The sequence below is a fragment of the Amborella trichopoda genome, chromosome 3 (genome assembly GCF_054954075.1).
Source record: "Amborella trichopoda isolate Santa Cruz 75 chromosome 3, AtrichopodaSantaCruz75HAP2 v2.0, whole genome shotgun sequence".
Taxonomy (NCBI): Eukaryota; Viridiplantae; Streptophyta; class Magnoliopsida; order Amborellales; family Amborellaceae; genus Amborella; species Amborella trichopoda.
This window is the reverse complement of record NC_142338.1, coordinates 40,942,898-40,966,403: the sequence shown is the minus strand read 5'-3', so window position 1 is coordinate 40,966,403 and position 23,506 is coordinate 40,942,898. Positions and strand designations below refer to the sequence as shown.

At 39.7% G+C, this 23,506-nt stretch overlaps 1 protein-coding gene across 4 annotated transcripts in view; it reads right to left on the bottom strand.

Moving 5' to 3' along the window:
- Nucleotides 1-4,644: 4,644 nt before the first annotated feature.
- The window catches only part of RUS1 (root UVB sensitive-like protein (Protein of unknown function, DUF647)), a 44,959-nt gene continuing 26,097 nt past the window's right edge, over nucleotides 4,645-23,506 (bottom strand). For 3 of the 4 annotated variants that reach the window (XR_016051083.1, XR_016051086.1, XM_020668099.2), the window contains 3 exons: nucleotides 8,192-8,307; nucleotides 5,916-6,092; nucleotides 4,645-5,496 (listed from right to left, as the gene is read on the bottom strand). Coding sequence is in view for 1 of the 4 variants with exons in the window: in XM_020668099.2 (XP_020523758.1) it covers nucleotides 5,221-5,496; nucleotides 5,916-6,092; nucleotides 8,192-8,307 (569 nt within the window). In the remaining 3 variants the exon portion in view is untranslated. The remainder of the gene's footprint in view (nucleotides 5,497-5,915; nucleotides 6,093-8,191; nucleotides 8,308-23,506) is intronic. The other variant, XR_016051084.1, reaches the window with a different exon arrangement.

Here is a 23,506-nt window from a genome sequence, read left to right as displayed (position 1 = left end):
AAATTGAATTTGGTTTGGCCTTTCTCTCTGGGGTCTCCAAGGGGAAGCTCATGGAATTTGTAGGGGTATTAGATGTTGCATCACTTGCCACTCTTCGAAGAAGTCCATAAAGGAGTGGTGCCTGAAAAGTTTATGGCGTGAAGGCCGGAAGGTGATCACCAAAGCATGGATATGGTCCTTGAAGTCCCCAGAAGTAGACTCCTTCCCGTGGAAAATGATCTTATTCCTTTGGGTTCATATCATCCACAGAGTGGCTGAAAAAGAGGCATGCCAAAGAAAGATGCCCAACGCTAGCCAAGGGGAGGATTTGAGGGAAAGGAAGAGTTGGGTGATTTGGGAGTGACCCACATCCAATTGAAGAGCTGCAACAAATTCCCCAACAAGGCCCATGCTGTATCTCAGTAAATGACGAGGAGTGTGTTAGTTTCTTCATGATTTGCACATGGCGCCCCTGTTGGGAACTGATAAGCCCCTTCTTGAAACTGGTCCACAATTACCAGCTGAATACTTCAATCTTGGGGAATAGAGGTGATCCAGACTCTAGCAGCAAGAGAAGGGGGAGAGAGGGGGAAGTAGGTTGATGCTGCAGCTTTTGATAGAAAGAAGACAGAGAACTTGCTCAAAGCAACTGCCAAGCAATTACTCTCTTTGCCTGTGACTGGGAGAAAGGTTGATTGTAAGAGGGAGGAGAGAGACTCAAAGTTACATCTCCTAAGGCAATGGATGCAAGGCCTCATTTCTATTTGGGTAGGGAAACCCTATCCCGTGAGATAAGGTGGAATTTCTTGGTTTCCCTCACACCAGACCAAAGAAAGTTCTTCATCAGTTGTTCAAGGTGGGCCATTATGATGGTTGACATTAGGAATAGCGACATCTGGTAAACAGGGACATTCATACATAGCCTATGAACCTGCCTTTCCAAGCCACAAGTTTGCAGTCGAAAAAGCCTATGAACCTGCCTTTCCAAGCCACAAGTTTGCAGTCAAATTTTTTGATGATAGGGTCCCAAACCTGCAACTTTGGTTTACCAATATACAAGAGCAAACCTAATTATTTGAAGGGCAGCTGATCCGCTCCACAACAAAACATCCACAAGGTTGTGGATGACTTGGGCCTCGGTTGCAGCACCCATCATCTTAGATTTAGTCACGTTGGCCCTTAGCCCACTGGTTCAAAGAATTTTACATAGATTGGTATGGGTAGCATCACAAAAAAGGAGTCTGTTAGAGATACGAGATTACTGGACGTTTGTTGCTGAAACTAAAGCCTCTCAAGAGTCCTTGTAAGTACGACCTATCAATGGATCTACTAAAGACTTAGGGAACAACAATGAAGAAGGGGCAGCAAGGATCGCCTTGTCTGAAACCTTGGGGAAAGAAAGAAACCTTTAGGGAAGTCCTTAATAAGGGTGGGAGATGCAACCCTGCATCCAGGCCCTCCAATGGTCTCTGAAGTCCATCATAAGGAGGCTCTTCCAAGATATCCCAACCAACATGGTCATAGGCCTTCTACCAATCAAGTTTGATCACTGCCACTGGGATTTTGGAAAGTTGCCTTGACTGGATGCACTTATGGGCTACTAGAGCCCCATCTATGATCTGTTGGTCCTTGACAAAGGCACCCTAGTTCGGGGAAATAAACCAAGAAAGAACTTGAAGGCAGGGGACAATGACTTTGCAGAGGATTTTTTATAGGAGTTGTTGAGCAGGCTAATCGACCTAAAGTATTTAAGGTCCTCTGCCCCTTCACTTTAGGGACCAGAGCTATGAGGTTGCACTCATGGCCATATGGATAATGACTCCATAGAGGAACTCATGGAAGAGTGGCATGATATTAGGAAAGAATTCCCAAGAAATTCCAAGAAATTATGTTATCCGCTCATTCCTGCCTTCAACCATCTTTCCTAGGTTCATCGATATCGAATCAATCAGAATAAAAAATAGTCTCAAAAAATATTGAACATGGCAATGGAGTTAATCATCAGGGTAGTTGGCTCTATCTTGACCAAGGTCCTTGATGGCTCTAAGAATCTCTTCAGTAGAAAAGGGGCGCTCCAGGAAAACTCTAAATGGAAAGGTCTAGGCCCTCTCGAAGTTGGTTGGTTGTCTAAAATAATTGGCCTATGGTCGGATGTGGGTTTTGGGAGAGCAACGTCGCAGGTACCAAGAAAGAGGCATCCCAATTGGCTCTATCAAGGAATCTATCGAGCTTAGATAGAGAGGGACTAGAGGAGTGATTCAACCATGTGAAATCAGCGCTATTCAGGGGGATATCGATGAGAGAATTCATGAAGATGAAGTCCAAGAAGTCATGCATACTAGAGGTGAACTTCGTGTTGGTATTTCTCTCAAAGGGCCACCTAGTAACATTAAAGTCATCGCTCATACACCAAGTAGCAAGGGCCATCAAAGTGACAAAATCCAGCTCCTCCTAGAGAAGATCCAAAGAGTGGATGAGTTGGGGCCATAGACGACACAATTTCTAGGCAAGGCCATCGGAAAATCAGAAAATAATGGTGATCCAATATACAGATACTGTGAAGAGAAAAAAGCGTGAAGGGTTGGGTCCCAAAGGACCCAAATCCCACTGAAGGCTACTTATGCTTCAAGAGCTCTCGTTGGCAAGGCCAGGTACCCCAGATCTGTCGAATGGCAGTCATGGTTGGCTAAGTTAGCTTAGTTTCAAGAATAACTAGAACTTAGGGTTCTTGTTTCAAGAAGGGCCTGAATGGCCTTATGCTTATCAGGGTCTCCTAGACCCTCGAATGTTCCAAATAACTATCTTCATCGGGATGGCCCTTGGGGGAGGGCATGAGCAATTGGCTAGCAAGGGGGGCTGAGACAGAGTGAAGGGAGGATTATGGTCCATGATCCTCCCCTTCATACCTAAGCCCAAAGGTATCTGACTTTAACACTTACTTTAGATCTGGTTAGGGTGTCTGCTTTGATGAAGTCGTTGTTTGCCTCAAGCCCATCATACTGGAAGCCCATCTACGTAGTTTAAGTCCATCGAATGGAACGTCTCAGTCACTGAACTTAAGACTCTTGGTCAGAATAGCTTCAGCAAGGTGGGTTGAAATCGTCTGTAGTTGTTGGGATTGTAGGCCCTTGACAGGGGTTGGCAAGGAGGTTGAGATAGTGAGGGCGGCTAGAGAGGGTGCCAAGGTTGGTTTGACCCCATGCACCCCATGAGCATGTTACTGAAGCAATTGCTTGACCCCATGAATAGGTTATTGAAGCAAGGGCACAACCCATGAACAGCTTATTGGAGAGGCTTGGGTAGTGCAAGGGAATTGCTCCTGGATGGAGGAAGATCGAGGGGTCTAGGGGGAAAAGAAGAGGAAGAGTGGTAGACGAAAATAAAACGACGATAGGAATGAGAACCCTTGGTGCTTGAAGAAAGGCGATCCTAGTAGGCTTGGAGTGGTGAGTTGTGTGAGAGGTTGGCGAAGGAGATGAAGGGGACACGTGAGGCCAAGGTTTAGAGGAAGTTGAGGAAGGGGATCCTCACGTGAGGCCAAGGTTTACGGATCCTCCATTGAAACAAGAACGGTGGGATGGTGCCATGGAAGATGGGTGCCGGTCGTAGGTGCTTCAATGGACTAGCTATGCGAGGCGAAAATGTTGGCCGGTGACTGGTTATAAGGAAAGCAGGGAGGGGATGGAGAAGGAAAGGGCTGGTCCTGCCAGTATGGTAGTGGGATGAGTTGTAGGAGGGAAGCCCTTGGGGGGGATAGGCGATGAAGAGTGAAGGACTTAAAAGTGCTGTGGGAGGGGAGGAAGGAAGAAGGTAAGGCTTGGTAGGTGGTGAACGGGGGAGCGCGGGTGATGTGGACATAGGAGGGTCGAGAGTTAGTTCGGTGGAAGGGTAGACACTCGGCATGGGTGGCACCTTGGGCTAGTTCGGAGGAGGCTACTTTGTAATAGCATTCAGAGCATGGCATGAGTGGGCTGAGGGTTAATGTCGGTGGGGAGATGCATGGGTATTGGGAGGGGCGCATGGGAGGGAAAGATTAGGGGGTACTGTGCCAAGGGGAAATAGCACACTGATCTAGGAATGTGAAGGGGTGGGGGTTCAAGCGTTGGTGGGCCAGGTTTATACGAAGATCTGAAGGCCCCCAAAGTTCTAACTCCAAGGTAGCAGATGAAGCAAGGCCATTTTGAATTGGAAATTCTTTGAAACAGGAGCACTGTTGGCACTTGCTGCGGACCGGAAGGAGAAGAGGAAGGTACCATCTAGCAACCCTCAACAATTGAGGTTTGGTTGGTCCGTGGCTCCTGCTCCCACTGGGGGTGTGGGTGCGGTGTTGGGGGCTGTTGTGTGTGTGGGCGTGAGTGGGGCATGAGGGGGGAAGGCTTGATTCCAACCGCGCCACAAACAAGGTTAGAAAGACGAAAACCAGACAGGAAACGAGGGAAGAGAAGCGCTAAGGAGAGAGCAGAGAGGCTTTGCCATTCCAAACTCCCAATTCCTAGAGGAACCCAGACAATCATCAAAACATGGTAAACAATATAAAAAAACCATTGGTTCATTGCAATTGATCATAATCATCATAAGGAGTTCGATAATTTGTTTAGGCTGCATTTGGAGACACTTCGGGAATAAAGGCATGATGCATGATATAGTGGCCATCAACCCTAGCAGTTTTGAATGCACAATCTTTTTCCTGCTATAATGCAAAACGCCAATAAATAAGCAGCATTCTGTATTCCATACCAAAAGGGGTCTTGACCTCCTTTTTGCCCCACTGTAAATTCAGAACCCCTGCTGACACGAATCCATCGGACCAATGGCCATAATTGATCCCAAGTCAAACCTTGACTATGGAGATGTTTGTGGCCAACGTACCACAAATATCAGTCTCACATTGCATTGTTCCAAGAAAGCTCAGAATCAAGCCACACAAAAAGATAAAAAAAAAGACCATGACTACAAATTTTAATTTGCGTAGAAAGCTGGATGGTTTCTCTTTCGTGGCCAGCAAGCACCAGCAAGCAGCAATCACTAGTGAATTCAACTTGTATGACCCAATGTATTCTAAGTTGCGGAGCTATAGCATTAAAGCCAAAATCGCCTGATCAACAAAACTCTCATTTTGCTCAGAATATCTTGCCACCGAAGATAATCATTTGGAAAAGATCCTCGAAGATAACCTTTCGGACCACACTATCAAAGCAATGGTTACATCCCCCCAACAGTTCCGCCAAAGCATAAACTCAATTAAACCAGAAGAGGCTTAACTACACGAACTCTGCAAGGCAAGGGCCTTGCTATCAGCCCATCAGTGATCCACCCAGCTGCTTGACTGTCATTTTTCACATGGTTGAATTCTCTCTGCACGTAGTCATATGATAGTTGCATCTTCCCACCTGGTTTGCAGTCAGTGGACGCACTTCTTGAGTCAATACCTGCATTTCGCTCGAGCCAATACAAGTAACTTACCTGAAACAATGACTTGAGCATGTCTTGGGGAGAATAATCTTCTTTTAGTACAACCTGTTCATAACCAAAATAGTTTGACAGAGTATCAAAAAAAAGTCCAAAAATTTCAATCTCAACTACATATTGAATTATCGATAGAAATCAGAGTCAGTTATTAATACAAAGAACAAGCAAAAAGAAAGATATTGGAGCTGAGTTACAAGTCAACAACATATGATGGAGATGAGAATAGAGCATGTTTATGGTATAATTTCGCTCAAAAGGACACATGGGAGAAAACCAATTAGAATCCAAAGCTTATGGCATGGGGTTAGCAACCACTAATAGACCAGATCCCACAAGAACTTCATCTGAGTTGATTGTGATTGTGCAAGAACACATTGATGGATGACCTCTTGGGTAGCCACTTCAATGCAGCCACAATTAACAAGAAAGAATAAGGTAAAAGAAAAATTCCACGCTAATGAACTCACACAATATTTCCCTTTCTGTTCTGTTAGAATATATCCTTCTTTCTCGAAGAGATCAAAAAGAGCCAGCACATCCTCCTTTTTGCTGACAACATCACTAAGCTTGCAGCCCAATTGCAACCTGCTCTCAATTTGAGCAGCTGCTTCTTTGGCTTCTGCGGAGAGTACCTGAGATTGCGCCTGCAATTAAACATTGTCCAACGATCATAAATTTAAATACAAGATTTTTGCCAGAATTCATATTGGGAAAGTCGTGTGGGCGCACATCATTTGCATGGCATACCATACACAGGTTGTTCTAGACAGCCATGTTGGAGATGAACTCTAGTTCCAATTACAGAGCTCACTTGAAACTAGGGTTCACCTCCACCTTTCATCTTGAGAACGACACAGACATCCGCCTGTGTATGGTATACCGGCATAGGTGTCACATTAAAATGCTTCAGAACAGTGAGACATACCTAAGTACCCATTCTTAGAATGGTGAGACATACCTAAGTACCCATTCAAACTTATACCTGATGGTGCAGGAATTCTAGAAATAAGGTGTAGGGACTCTATAAAAAAAAAGATGCATCTATTAAGGATTGTCGTTTGTCATGCATGTAAAATAATGAAACTACTGGTTGCAGTTGACATAAACTCCCCTCTTTAGAACTATAATTCCAAATAACCCCTCCGTCCTATAAATATCCCATAGAACCCCACAAGTTAAACAAAAACGGACGTTTAACCCCCTCATTACCTTTTTCATTGTCCAAATTACAAATTTTACCTTTCTTTTTTATAATAATCTCATCATAAATATTGAGTTTGTCATGCCACTTTTAACTTGTGAGGTTCATGAGATGAGAGAGGGACAAGTATTCTGGAAAATTTGTAAGAGAGAGAGAGAGAGAGAAAAAGGAAGGAAGAGGTCCATTGGTAAAGAAGAAGGAGAGAACTTTTCCAGGATTTAGATAACAGGGTGATTAAGAAAAAAGAAGGGTAAATTCTATAATCTGGACAATGGAAAAGGTGAGGGGGCTAAAAGTCCCTTTTTGTTGGGGGTTAAACGTCTTTTTTTGTTTAACTTAGGGGGTTCCATGGGATATTTATAGGACCAAAGGGTTATTTGAGATTATAATTTTAGAGAGGAGGGTTTGTCTTTTTCCCAAGACAAAAATGAAAGGAAAATATCAATTTAAAATGGTCAAATCACCTCAAAAAATAAATGGGGTGGTCAAGACAACATTTTTTTACCGATAAGTAGCTACTTTTTTAAAAAAAAAAAAAAAAAACATTCATGTTGAAATGCAAATAAAATAGTTAAGAGAGCCTGACAGTCGCAGGAGGAGAGGGGGTGAATGGGAATTCAATTCTTGACAGATATCACCTTAAGCAAGCGTCAAGAATCAAACAATGCCAAAATCATTGGAAGGGATCTCTAGAAGTGAAGAACCAAGAGACCTTCCTGGAAATTTGCAATTTTGTACAACACGGCAGCCATTTTATTAGGGGATCCCACATCCCTTCGCAAAGGTTCAACTTAACCATTGCATTGTCTGAAATTCTAATTACAGATAAGATTAACACTGACAAACACATGCATTTTATGGAAGAGGTGGGTGCCTAATAAGGCATTTGATTGTGAGGAAGAGAGGTTAGACCCACTTTGATAAGCACTGATGAAATCATCAACTTGTAAGCCACAAAAGTGAAATGCAACCAGTGGTTCTTAAAAAAGAGTAACAGGGTTGCCGAGAACTGGAAATCCAAGTTGACAGGACGGTTAATAGGAAGTCCCTGTCCTATGCCATGCTTAATTTATATAGCATGTCATAAAGTTAATGCTCAATTTTTGTATATATGGACAATATTGATACAGCCTCTCAGAGAGTGAAATTCCTGAAATAAGCATTACATTTTGATAAGAGATTCAAGGAATGGGGTTGGGGGCCAGGTGGTTCGGGGGGCAGGAGCCTCAACATAACGTCCCACACTCCATTCGCCTCATCAAGTTGTCAAAAAAATATTTTTGATTAGAAATTCAACTTAACAAGACAATCTTCAGATATGAATTATAAAGTCGGCATCCATAAAGAAATGATTATTGGATTTCCATGCGACTACATACTTTCCCTTCCATACATGGAAGGGAACTCCAAGCACATAGTGAGCAAAGGACTACATCGATGAAAAATGACAGGTATGGAAAAGTTGGAGACCATCATTTAAAACCATGTATTAGGAGTTACAATATTGAACTAGAGATAAGATTCATCAGATCGGCTACTCACATGTTGCACAGGAACGACCTTTAGAAATGAAGAGCCAGAAAAAAGGGGTTCCTCATCATTGACCTCTTTCACGGGAGGTACCTCACCACTGAGAAGATACTCACTGAATACCAGACCTGGAAAAAAATGACACAGATCCTTAAAACAAAATAATCACTATGAAGAATTGAGATTCATGATAGATCCCTATTAATAAACATAAATGATTAGGCATGGGAAAAATAAAAAATTATTTGCCATGCAAGTTTCACGTAAAGGTTCGCCTGCATAGAGAAAAGCATTCTTAGGCTTTCCATGCCATACATGATATTTTTAATCGAACTTCCTATAATATACATGATTGACCATTCAAAATGCATACAGATGCTGATGACATCCAAAAAGTGTTGAACTTGACATGCAAACCAGATGCAGCAACCAAATGTCACTTAATAATCAATAATTACATCATATCCACCAAGGACATCGATAAAACATACATTACTTGCTTAAAATGCAGCATTGATATGACAGAATGAGACATTCCATTACCATCAATAATTACATCATATCCACCAAGGACATCGATAAAACATACATTACTCGCTTAAAATGCAGCATTGATATGACAGAATGAGACATTCCATTACCATTGCTGTCCAGTTTCTCAAATGGACAGTTTCATGAAGGAATAGACACTTCTTCCCTACTTGAGACCAATTCTTCTAAATATAAAACCAAGAGATTTTTTTTTTGGACTCCATTGACATTTCAACATACTCAGATGCTGAATAGGTTTACTCTGTCATTGATAAACAGCGGATTGTTTGTTGTCTTATCTACAGAAGAAACAATCCAGTTCAATGGATAGGTGTTTGCTAGAGAAAAAACAATGATGACAGGATGATAGGAGATAGAAACCCAGACCTAGGGTTTTTTAATCTTGAAATGAATTGAAACTTGGCAAAAATAAGTCTTGAGTGGCATAGTCACCATGGAAGAGAGAAATCAACACCACAAGTTAAGTCAACACCACAATGAAAAAATTCCAACTATTTCTTGATCTCATCTATAATAATACAAGCTATGAAATTTCTAACCTATTAGCTTAGGTTACAAGTCATCTAAAACATGGCCAAAACTTCAAACTGGAAAGGAAACTATAATTCAGGAAATAGAACTAATACTAGCCTATTTCAGAAAGAAAATTTAATCCTAATTTAGAAGGCCCCATATACTTAGCCTCTTCTCTCTTGACTTCTAGAGGGCACAGCCCACTCTTTTCCACAAATTTTTGAGGTCTGCTCTTTCCTCTCTTGAATCTTCTTGTGGGAACCACAAGTGGAACAACCTTGTAACCTTAATAGGGTTCCCATCCTTGAAATGCTCTTGGCTGGATCATCATTAATCCCCTCCCCCCTCCGCCCCCCCTTTCTAAAAGAAATCAACCATGTCGAGTTAAAGCTGATGAACTTATTGGTCCTGTTTGCTTTTAGGCAGCCCTTCCTATTGATGAGGAAATCAAGTTGGTCACATTTGACATTCTTTACTCTCGTGTCTACTTGAAGCAATGTAGTTGACTCTCAGTCTTCATCAAAAGATACCAGTTTTGGGATCAGAGCCTGGAATCCATAGGATTTTTTACTTCTAAACCACTGGCAGCCTGTAAGAGTCTATGGTGAAAAGCTCAACCAAAATGAAAGGAATGATCATCTCATATGATGAATTGGATGATTGCAAGTGGAATCAGATGAATGAATTACAAAATCCTTTCCACGTTTTGATCGAAGAAAGATAAGTAGCCCACCTGTCACCTAATCCGAAGAAGGGCAAACGACCATGAATATCAATTGAGTAAGAAACACCCTAAGCATGTACCACCTGAAACAAGTGGCTCGGCAGAGGCCATACCAAAACCATCTTCCCCTTCTCTTCTGCAGCTTGAAGCACTTCAGCTCAATAACTTTGACGTGAAAGTAGTTTTGAGTGCCAGAGAATAACAATGACCAAACTTCCACAGTACACCAAGTGGTTGCTGATTTTTTTCGAAGAGTTGATCCACCTGCCCTCCTCAATTGGTTTATGAGTCTTGAGGATTCTTTTGAATGCTACACATTATGTGAGATGAGGGAGATCCAATTTGTGACAGCAATGCTTAAGGGATGAGATAGAGTTTGGTAACACAGTGTGGAAAACAAAAGTTATCGAGGTAGTCTAGCTCCTATGAACCTAGATGGAGATAAAGGCCATCGTAAAAACACACACAACAAAAGAAAAAAAGCAGTGTGGAAAAAGCGGCCGGAATCGCTACCTAGGCAATGCCTTATAGAGGGGTTGGGTTGCACAGGCACCTTGCTTAGGCCAACAAGTCAAGCCTGAACCAGAATGGCTGGTCCAATTCGGTCAGACTGTTGGATGGTGCCTAAGCTGTTCTATCTAAAATAAAAATCAGGCTTAGTTGAAAACCATTCAAAATCAATGTTTGACTAGTCGGAACAGTCGATTGGACTGGTTAGATCTGCTAAACAAAGTTGGGTATAGCCACTAAAGATGACTATCGTCATTAAATCACTATAGTAATGTGAGGTGTGCGCTCGTATTTATATATGTTGATTATATACTTTATTTTGATAGGAGATCGGAGATCGATCTCAAGATTTCCTGAACACAATCAAAAGACTATGGTAGTTTAAGGAGAAATTTAAGTTCCCTTTCTTGTCATGGCACTACAATCTCCAATCATTTTTACAGGAATCTCTGCTATGGAATTTTCATGATGCATATGTATATAATATTAAAAATTTATTTATTTTTATTTAAAATCATTTTATTTTTAATAATTTTAAATATTTTACCTATTTTCTAATGCATAAAGAAAACGTTTATCTAAGGGTCAGGCCCTAAACAATCAAATTTAAGGCACACCTCAAATATTCACTAGAAGAGGTTGTTTCGATGCTGAAAGCCCTCGATTAGATCATCTCGCCCTCAAGATGTATGGACATGAGAAAAAATAGATTTCAAGTCTTGGAAATAGTGCATCTTGTAATGTATTATCTAGACCGCCAATTTTCTAGATTTTCAAGTATGTATATATCTGCTCGATCTATACTATTTTTTAATCTTTAAATTTTATAATTAAAGATGAAAATAAACTTCAGGCCATCACAAAGATTTTTTATACTAAAACAACATGTTTCGGCACTATTTGAAGGTGCGCCTTACTTTGACTTTTTAGGGCCTCAGCCTTATACAAACCACACCAATGTATATATATATATATATGGGGGATGATCATATGTATTTTCAATACACTTTGTTCGTGTGTATGCCACTTTGGAACCGTCGATCTTAAATTTAATCACATCTAATAAATTTTACAAATGATTAACATTAATATATTTTTACTAAGATTATTCTTTTACTTTCTTGCCCTTCTCCCTTCCCATGAAAACTCTCCAGTGTTTCTCTGCCACTTTCTCTCTCTATGGCTTTCCCATTTCCTTTTCCCCTTTGCTCTTTTTAACAGTAGGGCTGCATTCCATCCATGGAGGTGAAGGTAAGCGTCGAACCAGCAAGGAGCAAAAATCATTTTTTCATTTGGCTCTGATAAAAACCCCAACTGCTTGAAACTTTTCTCTCTCCTCTGTGAATTATCCATTTCTCTGCCCCACCTGTTTGGAACTTTTCTATCTCCTCTGTGGAAGATCCATTTCTCTGCCCTTTGAGTGCCCAAGACCCAACTATGAGGCTCTTTCTCCCCTTCGGGTGCCAAAGACCCAACAATGAGTCTCTGTCTTCCCATTTTGTTAGCCACGGCAATGAACAAAGACCCAACTGTGAATGGCTGTCCATCTCTCCATTCCTCTCTCCTTTTCCTTTGGGTGCCAAAGACCCAACTATAGAGGAGTTCTCTCTCCTTTGGGTGCCATGGCAAAGACCTAATCGTGGGCCTTTGGCTGCCTAACCAGAGATCGCAGGATTAGAAGCAAGGAAATCCCCCTAATAAAAAAAAACTAAAAATAAAAGAACGGACGGTCAAAGTAGTAGATAGAACTATGTGCGGGCTTCCCAAACTAGAGAGAAAGTGCAAATACTACTATGATGGTGGTTTTCTCAAAACCATCCCAACCTAGAGAGAGAGAGCAGAGCATGTGTTGGTTGCTAGTTTAAAAAATGGTAAAAGAGATTTGAAAGAGGATGGAATGGGTGCCACACTAGAGAGAGCCATGGAATGGGTGCCCACAGCAGGGAAAGACCCAAAGGACTCTGTGTCCCGAATGTGCATTTGTCACCATGATTCAATTTTGTGGGAGAAGGATGTGAAAGGAGCTCTGAATTAAGAGGATGAGAGGATTCTATTTCTAACATTTCAGGAAATAAAATACTGAGAGATTGGATTTGCGGAGGCCCATTTTGGTGGATGAAAGAGCCTGTTTGATAGCAGCCTTGAGGAAGAAAAGCATGTAGCGCTTTGGATGCTCATCCTAGAAAGGTGCAGGAGAGAGAGAACAGAAGGCCAAAGACAGAGAAAGGCGGGGTGTGAAAAGGATAAAAAGGGATTTATTCAAAAGATAGGGCAAAAAGACTCCAATACACCATATTACTGTGTAATTGAAATACACAGGATCATTCCCCTATATATATATATATATATGAGCTCGCAACCCATGCAACAGTATACGCCAGGCAACTCATATTCAACCGTAGCACAACCAACAGCAAGCATATATTTTCAGTTTTTTATTTTCAATTTTTTTAAATCCTTTGAGCTGACATCTTGGGGAAGGGACGGCTGAACCTAGGCGCACAAGGAAACGAATATTAAAAAATCAGCTGCACAAAAAGGATGAAAATGCCCCCAACCTTGTTTGTGAAGATAGGCCATCAAATGCTTCAATCTGAACCATCTAGCTCACAATTATTTTGTAGTCTGGGCCGCTCAGAAAATCCTCATCACACACACAAACATATAGTGGTGCTCTCAAATAAGCGATCCCATGTGCTCCTGAGGTAAGGAACTTTAGGCATGGATGATACCCGGCCTCTGCTCCCCCTCCCAATAGCTATGTTCAACAACTAACTAAATATAACACCAAACTCTCTTACGCGATCTAGCATGACATAGCCATAGTGATTGTGTGGACTGTTGATGAGGCCTATCAAATATCCTTAAAACTTGACGAGCTTTGTGCCACTATGATAAAAGACGGAAAGGTCGGAAATTAAATCCACCTTTTTCCCAAAACTCAAACAAGTAAAAATCAGCAACCATGGAGAAAAGGCATGGCTGTAAATCAAGCTAAGAGAAGAAGAAGTTTCTTCTTTCGTAACATAAAAGTCATTCCACTAACATAAGCATCCAATAGTGTAATGTCCCACCTTTTATAAGCCTATGAAACCCTAAATTAACTTACGATCTAATTAAACAATTTAGACTCTAAAAAGTATGCATAATCAATATTAAAAATTTCAGAAATACCCTTGTGAATAATAATCAATGTGTAGTAACCATGAGTAATTTCCATGAATAGTACCCATAAATAATAACTAGTGGAGTGTAAAAAAGGAAAATAAAAAAATAGCAACTAAGTTTTGGAGATTAACCCCATATTATAATTCTTAAAAAATTAACCCTAGTAAAAAAAATAAAACATGCACTCACATTCATGAAATTATAAAATAAATTAGATTTTTGAATCAACCAGCTCTTGATCTCCATCATTCTCCCTTGGTTGGAGAAAACTTACTCTCGAGTTTTGAAATGAGTTAATACGAATACTCCTCTAAACAAGATATCTCTCAACCCGAATATTGCAAATTTGACATTGGGGGTTGATCCTGAGACCTATGGGTTATTGGCCCGATCAAAACATCCTCAAAGAAGTTGTTGAGGATTCTGCCTTTGGCGGATGGAATCCTTTAATTGGAAATAGAAAAGATCAGCCCCATCATTGCTGAGAGAAAGAGCTTTTTACCGTTGCTGCCTCCAATTGCTTCCTCTTTTACCTCTTCACCGCCAACACTACCGCAGTCGTTTGACCAACACCATCGCATACATCTTGTTCTATGTCATAGACAGCAACTCCAAGTTCTTTGTTTTCATTCAATAGTTTATCAAAAATAACATCAGCATCATGGTTCTTATTTCTTAATCAAACATAGGATCACTATCAAATAAAGGAGCTATCAAAGATAGAACCATCCACTGATTCAAAGAATATTGAATCCAATTGAAGATTGGATCCTTGTTCTTCTTAAAAATTATGCCCTCGTTGATGCCATCGCACATCAAACCCATCTTATGTAACTTGACATGCCATGAGTCTGTTCCCACTCAAACTCAAACTCCGATTTGCGCCAATCTACATAGAAACCCTTATGATTTAGATTCTCTTCGTTCAAGGCACGTTGTTGCTGGTCTTGCTTGCGCAACAATTGTGTAACCCTCTCCATCGAGTTGTTGATTTCCTTGCACAAGCGGATCAGGTAGGCATTCCTACAGCAAAGAACTCCACGACCAACCATCGCAATCTCTAACCATCCACAAACCGTAGTATTTCAAAAATGCTAGATGGCCTGTAGATGGCCAGCTTGGCGACTAAGGTGAAAACTTGCATATATGTCCTGTTAATTTTGTATTTTTTTTGCATTTATATGTATTCTAATTAACTGTTTGCATGCAAATATGTATACATGAATGTTGAAACATGTTCAAAACTTCAAATCATTGAAAATTTAGTGAAAGAAGTTAAAAACATAAACAAGTCCCTTGTGTATTAACCTCCAACTATCCAATCCAAACTGAGTACGGCATACTCCATATTGACACATGAACACGATCACAACTAGACAATAATGAAGAGTAAGCCTATGGATGTTATTTGAAATCTCATATTCTTCTATTTCTTTTTCTTTTATTCGTAGAGATCTCAAAATCAATAGATTTGGGGGCTTAGATTCCACGTTTTTTTCACTTAAGGGGGTTTAGAATACCTCAATAGCCTTTATGAAAAAATTGTCGGTCAAAATGACCTAAAGTACCCTCAGGAGGCACTTTATTCTTAAGAAAAGGGTCCAGTACCTGAGCACCTTCCCAGGACTGGGCGTTGGGCGCCAATTAGGGCTACGTAGCCTTGGGGTGTGCCCTGAGGCCCTCCGGGCACCAGCCGAACCGTTTTTTTAAACAATGACGAACAGTGCTCTGATACCACTTGATGCAGGAAGGGAATGCGGGAAATAAAATCTACCTTTTTCTCAAACCTGAAAAAAGTAAAAATAATCAATAATTGAGAGAAAACATGGCTATAAATCAAGCCAAGAGAAGAAAAACTTTCTTCTTTCATAAAACAAAATTCATTCCAATAATACAAGTATCTCAATCACACTTGTGAACATATGTCCCGGACCATCAAGGAGAGAGTTCTTCTACTCAAGCCCCTTCAATCTCCAAGCCAAAGACTACTTTCCAGGTGTATGACACAAAGGAAAGGCTGCCACAAATGACCAAACAAAAAGGGGCAGCAGTCCCATCAAGTGTTTCAAATGGGGAGAGTTGGTCACTTGCCTTTCATTGCCCAGCTACAGCCTTGAACTTGGTGGATAATGAACCGAAAGACGAGGATAATCATCTAGAAGACGAAGAAGTGAAAAAGAGGTCATTGGGCCTATGACAGGTGAACCCTTGTTCTTGGACCTTTGCTCTCACTTGATAAAGAAGTGCAAAAAGTAATGGAGAAGAATAAATATGTTTTGCACAAAATTGTCAGAGAAACGTATGTAACCTTATGATTGATTGGGAAAGTTTTACCAACATTGCCTCTTTAGAACCAGTTGACAAGCTGAACTTTAAAATTGAGAGGCAACGACAACCATATAAGGTTGCTTGGGTCAATGAGCACACCCACCATTGACCTCCCGATGTCTAGTCATCTTTTCCATAGGAAAGAATAACACAGGCCAAGAATGGTGTGCTGTACTGCCTATGAATGTGGTTCAGAACTTGATAGGAAAGCCTTGGTTATATGGCTATAAAGTTAACCACAATGGTAGGATATTCATTCATGAAAGAAAAACTAATCACCTTACAACAACTGAATGAATGTGGATTACTAAGGAACATCCTGACCAGAAGTCCATGTGTGTATTAATTTACTGAATCTTGTGATGAAGACAAAAAGCCAACCAGATTGCTTCAACTAGCCTCGAGGGTAAAAGACGTCAAAGACAGCCAGCTCAAATTCATCATCAAGTAGAAAGGTCGACCAAAAACGAGTATGAACCAAAGAACCCGAGTTCTTATAACAGGGCAGTAGGCAGAGCTGATCAGCCAAGCCACTCTCTTGGGTTGGCCCCATGCCCAAACAACCTAGGGCTGACATTAGCAACTTATAATTCTTTGTTTTTAGTAAGGATTTCCAGATTTTATAATTTCCTGTTTTTGAGTGTTTCCTAATGTTTTAACAGACTAACAGGGACTAGTTTCCTCAAACTATGGCCTAAAGCTATTCATAGAAGTGGAAATAAAATATTTGGGTTTCAAATATGGCATTGAATGCATATGAGGAGTTCATTCCTCTTCCATGCTGTTGACACTGTGATTCTTTATTCTGTTCGGTGTTGAAGCTTAGGAAAACTAAAGAATCCAAAATCCGAGTTCATTCCTGTCCTTTATCTAATCATCTTTTTTCTTTTTTCTTTTGTTGTCCTTTGAACCGCACAAGCGTCCTACACTTCACCAAATTCATCACACTCCTTGTCCTCTCACAAACAACCCTTCCAAAAAACTGAATAAGCTCATATTTTGTTACAAAAACCATCCTTTAACACATGAAGCAACTTTGGGAGCTTCCTATTTTTTCGGGAACAAACCCCCATGATCTTAGAAAGTACATGTGAAGTCATATTTCCATTAATTTAGGATTTTCTATTTCATATGGGAGATAAAATCGTTTTAAGTCCAAAAATGATTGGGAGAGAGAGGGCTCACATGGGTGAGCCTTTGGGTCCTTTTTCTATAAAAAGTTTGTAATGTAGAGAGAGAAATAATGCATGTATAAAAAAGAAACAAAAAAGTTGAGTTCTTGTAGCCTTTTTGTTGGGAATTCTAGAAGGGATTGTTTACAAAGAGACCATTTATCTTTTGTACATGGAGGTCACAATCATTCCACTCATTAGATGTCAAATTGGATGTCTTGGGGTGAGTCACGAAGTCCAAGGATATATTTTTGGAACTTTGCGTCTATTCAACAACACTCTCACAAGCACCCATTTTAAAATTTAAGGGACAAGACTCTATGTATAAAAGATAAATGTTCTCTTTGTAGACAACCGTATTCTAAATAGAAAAAAATCTTCTTTTAGGGCTTGTGAGAAAGAGCGTTTAAACTATTCTATTCTCCATGCTGCATGGTATGGAAGACAAAATTTGTTGTCCTGTGGACATAAGCAATTGCCGAACCACGTAAAACTTTGTGTTTTGCTCTTTTTGTTTTCTACACAACTTTTGTTTCCCTTTTACTTTGACCTAAACTTGGTTTCTACCCTCTAGAATTGATGTTAGAACTCTAAGGTTTAAGATCCTTCTAAGGTAAGAGGTTTGTGCTAGATCACAGATCTTTGAAGATGGTTCGAGGAAATTCAACCAAATACGAAATCCTAAAGTTCGATGATTCAAATTTGTCAACCTGAAAATTGAAGATGCAAGCGATGTTGGTGAAGGATTACGGTGTAGTGGCTTTAAAAGGCAAAGAAAACCAAGATAGATGGAAGGCGAAGACTTTGATGAACATGATCAATCGGCCATGGAAGATACTATTTAGACCTTGGATGAATCAGTTTTAACCAATGTCTCCTCAGAATCATTGACAAAGAATATGTGGAACAGACTGAAAATACTTATTAGCGTACATCTCTTCCTAATAAAATTTTTCTTCATTGGCAACTTTATAATCTCAAGATGAGTAATGGTGCTACATTACAAGGGCACTTGAATGAGTTAAATTCCCTTAGTGGTAAGTTGACGGCACTATATGTGAAATTTGATGAAGAAGATAAGGAACCTATCTTAAATTGTTCTAAGCAAGAATTATGAGATGGGTTGATCATGAATCTTAGCAATGCAAAGTCTCTGGAATTTTACTTTGTTGTGTCTGCACTTCTTACAAATGAGTCTAAGAGAAAACCAGATCAAGAATCATCAAGGAATGTGTTTGTAGCAAGGGCTAGAGAACTATAGGAAAGGGTTGGTCAAGGTCTAAGTCCAAAGGGTGTACGAATGTGAAGTGTCGGGTTATGGAAGAATAGGTCCGGTGAAAAACGATTGCAAGGCACAAAGAGGAAATTAGGAAGCCCCAAAATCTGGTTCCAATTGGAATCCCAATTCAAGTCAGTTTCAAAGAAATCTAGTAAAAACATTGAGTTTTTTTAAGATAAGAAGTTTGTTCTGTGGAGACAGTAAAAAATTTATGGGCTTAGCTACTTGATTCAGGAGCATCCTTTCACATGATTCCTCATAGGGATTGATTCTACAGATACCCACCATATGATGGATGTGTTGTTTACATAGGAAATAATAACTTATGTAATATAACAGTGAGAGCTAGAAATGTGAAAATCGAGATGTTCATTGGGGTAACACACACAATCCTAGGTGTTAGATATGTTTCAAGTCTCAACAAGAGTCTAGTATCCATGGAAAATTTGATAAGCGAGATTTCAAGTTTATGTATGGTAATAGAAGATTCCTAAGGGAGCACTAGTTGTTGCAAAAGGACAATTAATAGCCAATTTGTACATAATTGTTGGGGAGAGAGTTTTGGGAAAAGTTGATATTGCGGAAGTGGACTCTGTCATATGACATGATTCATATGTTTAGGCCACAAGAACAAGGGTCAACTCAAGGTACTTCTCAATAAAAACTTCATTCATGGCCAAAAATGTTTTAGTTTAAATTTTTATGAATCATGCTCGTCTAAAAACAAAATAGATTGTATTTTGTTTTATCCACCACTAAAAGTACAAATATTTTAGAGTTGATGCACTTGGGTATATGGGAACCACTATTATCTCTCAAGGGATGTTGCATATTTGTCACTATTGTTCTTGATTTACAGTTGGAACAATTAGATGTGAAAACTACTTCCTTGCAAAGTGTTTTAAAGAAAGAAATTTTTATGACCCAATCATTGAGGAATGTAAGGAGAATTTGCTTTGTAGACCAAAGAAATCTTTGAATGCGATTGAAACAAGCACTAAGATGTTGGTTTAGACAATTTACTCTTTCATGATGAGCTTGAATTTTCATACAAGTGTGGTTGATCATTGTGCCTATTTTCTCAATTTCAATGATGAAAGCTTTGTATGACACGATTGTTACAAAACCAAATAAAGAATATTGCAGCTCTTAAAGCTCAATTGGCTAGGAAATTTGAAAAGAAATATTTGGGAGCCATTAGTCGAATTTTTAGGATAAGCATAGTTAGAGAAAGAAAGAACAGTAAAATCTATTTATTTTAAGAATAATGTATAAAAGGTTTTGCGACACTTAAACATGCAGAACGCCAAACTAGTTAGAACCTCATATCTTAAGTTAGCACTAAAATAGGGAAGGCACATGTGTCTCGAGTACCGTATTCATCAGCAGTAGGGAGCAACATGTTTGCTATGGTTAGCATAACTCCTTGCATAGCATATGTAGTAGGAGTTGTAAGTAGATAGATGATGAATCCTAGCCATGATCATTAGACTGTTGTGAAGTGGATTCTTCGTTGTTTGAAGGGAAAATTTAACGCAGCTATGTACTAAAGTGACATGGATTTGAAATTTGTTAATTACTGATAAAACCTTTTTTCCTCTAAGTTTCGCACCTATGTTTTTAATTCTATGTATAGGCAGTTTTGTCCATATCATATATTTTTTTTGAGATTGTCCCTATCATATTTTTTAACAAAATATAAGGCTGAAAGGAGTGTGCATGTTTTGTAAGTCCTCACGACACTCTCTCCTTTCACATCTCTCATATCTCTCTCTCTTCTCTCTTCTCTATTTTTTTCTCTTTTCTCCTCTCTCTATATTCTCTGACAATTACATTGATATAGATTTTTTAGATAACTTAGAAAAAAGAAGGTTTACTGCTGGATATATTTTCCCTTGGGGAGATGGTTAACTGACAATCAAAGTTACAACCCCGATGGCTTTGTCATCTAAAGAAGCTTAGTATACATTATTTACTCATGCATCAACAAAAATAATTTGCACGATTCCACTTCATCGTGATAGCCAAAGTGTCTTGTTTTTACTATGCAATCCAACTTTTCATGATAGGAACAGACATATTAATATCTAATATTATATTGTTTGTGATGTATACCAATAAAGGTTTGGAAGTGCATGGGAGAGATTGGCATATTCTCATTGACCAAGCTATTAAAGAAGATTTTAAGAAGAAAGAATATGCCAATGAATGGAGGAAAAGTATTTCTTGTACCTATTTATAAGAATACTGGAAACATACAAATTTGTATGAACTATCGACGGAACAAACTTATGAGCCGCATTATGAAGCTATGGGAGAGAGTGATTGAGCAACGACTACAACTGGAAACGAGTGTATTAGAAAATTAGTTTGGTTTTATGCCAAGGAGATCAACTAGCTATTTGTCTTATTAGGCAATTGATACAAAAGTTTAGGGAGAAGAGAAAAGACCTCCACATGGTTTTTATTTATTTAGAGAAAGCATAAGATAGGGTACCTAGAGAGTTAATTTGTTGGGTGTTAAAAAAAAAGGAGCCTCAAGAAGATTTATTGACATGGTTAGGTAAATGTATGAGGGAGTCGAACTAATGTGAGAATGACTAGTGGAAACAAATCAATTTTTAGCGATAGCAGGCCTACATCAACGGTCAACATTGAGCCCATATCTCTTTGCTTTGGTTATGGACGAGTTAACTAGGTATCTACAGGATAAGATCCTGTAGTGTATGTTGTTTGTGGATGACATAATTTTGATTGATGAGACTAGAGACGACATAAATGCAAAGTTAGAACTTTGGAGGGACGCTTTAGAAACTAAAGGTTTTAAAATTCGCCGGACTAAGACAGAATCAATGGAATACACGTTTAGTAATAATAGGAGCAAAATACGAATAATTAGTTAAGATTGATGGCCAAGTAGTTCCTGAAAGAGATTATTTTCGATATCTTGGGTTGATAATCAATGAGAAATGAAAGATTGACAAAGATGCTGCTCATCGAATTAAAGTTGGGTCACAAAGTGGATAATGTTCTTTTGGAGTCTTATGTGTCACACCAATGAAACTAAAAAGGAAGTTTTACAAGACGGCTGTAACACCAACCATGCTTTATAGGATGGAATATTGAGCAAAAAACAACATAACCATAGAATGAGTTTAGTGGTAGCTCCAATTGGCGATAAAATGAGAAAAAGTAGACTTAGGTGATCTGGTCATGTACAACGTCGACTTAGAATAACGCCGGCTAGGAGTGATTTGGCCCAAGTGGAAGTCTCCGAATGAGCAGTGGGAAGGCCCTAAAGAACATGGATGGAAGTAGTGAGAAAATATATGGTCACTTCTAATCTGCCAGAGGGTATGGCCCTTGATAGAGCAGAATGGTGGAATAGAATTTGTGTAGGCCCCCAAATAGTGGTACTAAGGCTCAACTGATACAGATGATGATGAAGATGATTACTTTGTTTGTGATGTGTTAGACGATAGAAGAATTTTATTGCAGAAAATTCATATTGATAACCATCCAACAAATATGTTGACTAAGCGCACTGAGAAGGGGAAGTTCACTTAGTGTAAATGTCCTTGGAGCTTATGGTTTCCCTATGATTAGTAATTACTCACCAACAAATTTTTGAAGCAAACCAATCAAAAATCGAAACATGTCTTCAAGTGGGAGAATGTTAACGTGTGGAGCAAGTCGAGCAGATATCTTCAAGGAACAAATCCCTATAATCTTGTAAAGCATGTGTAAAGTCATATTTCCATTAACTTAAGATGTCCTATTCTATGGGGATTAGTACGAATCTCATATTTAGGGAAACGTTCAGCTAAATATATGGGAGACAGGATCTTTCTAATTCCAAAAAAGGAATGCGGGAGAGAGAGGGCTTATGTGGGTGCTTTAGGGTTCTTTCTCTATAAAAAGGGGTTCTTTCTCTATAAAAAGGGAGTACTATAGAGAGAGAGAAATAATGCACATATAAAAGAGAGATTCTAGTAGCCTTTTGGGAGATATTATAGAAGAGAGAAACCTTGCTTTAGTGCTTGTCAAAGAAAGCTCATAAACGCTTGAATTCTCTAGGCTTGTATGGTGTTTTCTTAAATTAGTGGATAAGAAAATTTGCTGCCCCGTGGATGTAGGCAATTGCCAAACCATGTAATCTCTTGTTTGGCTTTTCTTTTTCCACACAATTTGGTTTTTATCCTCTATACCATCAGCATCAACCACCCCTGTACACTCTCAAGCCCAAGATCAGACTTATTCTCATTTCATTGTCCCTCAATCTATCACCCTTGTCCTGCTAATCTCAGCAGAGTTGATCTCCCTCAAATCACCCGAGCCTTAGTGCAGCCCTCTTCTTCTTTCCCCCAAACCCTAACATATGCTTTCCCCTTATCTTCTCCTCCATCTTACTTTGATAGAACTTTCCTTATCTAGCCCCCCATCAGCGTTCTTTCATATGACCCTAAATTGATCCTAATACCATACTCATTCTGGACTTGTAACTTCCAGTAACCAACAATTCCCATAAACTCCCTTAGGTTATCCCGACACTTATCCTACCCATCCTAACCCCTATCCAACAATCTTAGCCATATTCCCCCATGTTTAGCAACCCTAAGCATCAAATCTAAGCCTTTTCTTTCAGGTGACCTAGCCACCGAAAACCCTATTGTTCCATATTTTTAAGCCAGCTAAGAGACATTACACTCATGAAGGATCCAAGACCCCTAGGCCCCACATCAGAAACAGGCCATTACCTCTGCACCCCACAGAAGACAAAAAAAAAAACTCATTTTTCCTTAGCCAAGTAGCAGAGTTTCCAATATGTCTCAAGTAAGCCATCAGTCCAAACTGGCACTTATTCCCTTTAGGTATTCAAGTAATTTGTGTATCTATATGTACACATGCACACATTTTCTCATCTTGGGGTTTTCCCAATCCTATTCCTCCTATTGTTCTCGCAAAAGGGAGAAAGGCAGTTCAGTCCTAAGATAGGCAGCAAGCAGGCAGCAGGGGCAGGCCATTTGGTACCAGTTCGCAGGGGCAAGGGCAGCTAGGGTTGCCTCCTCTCGGCCGTCGCC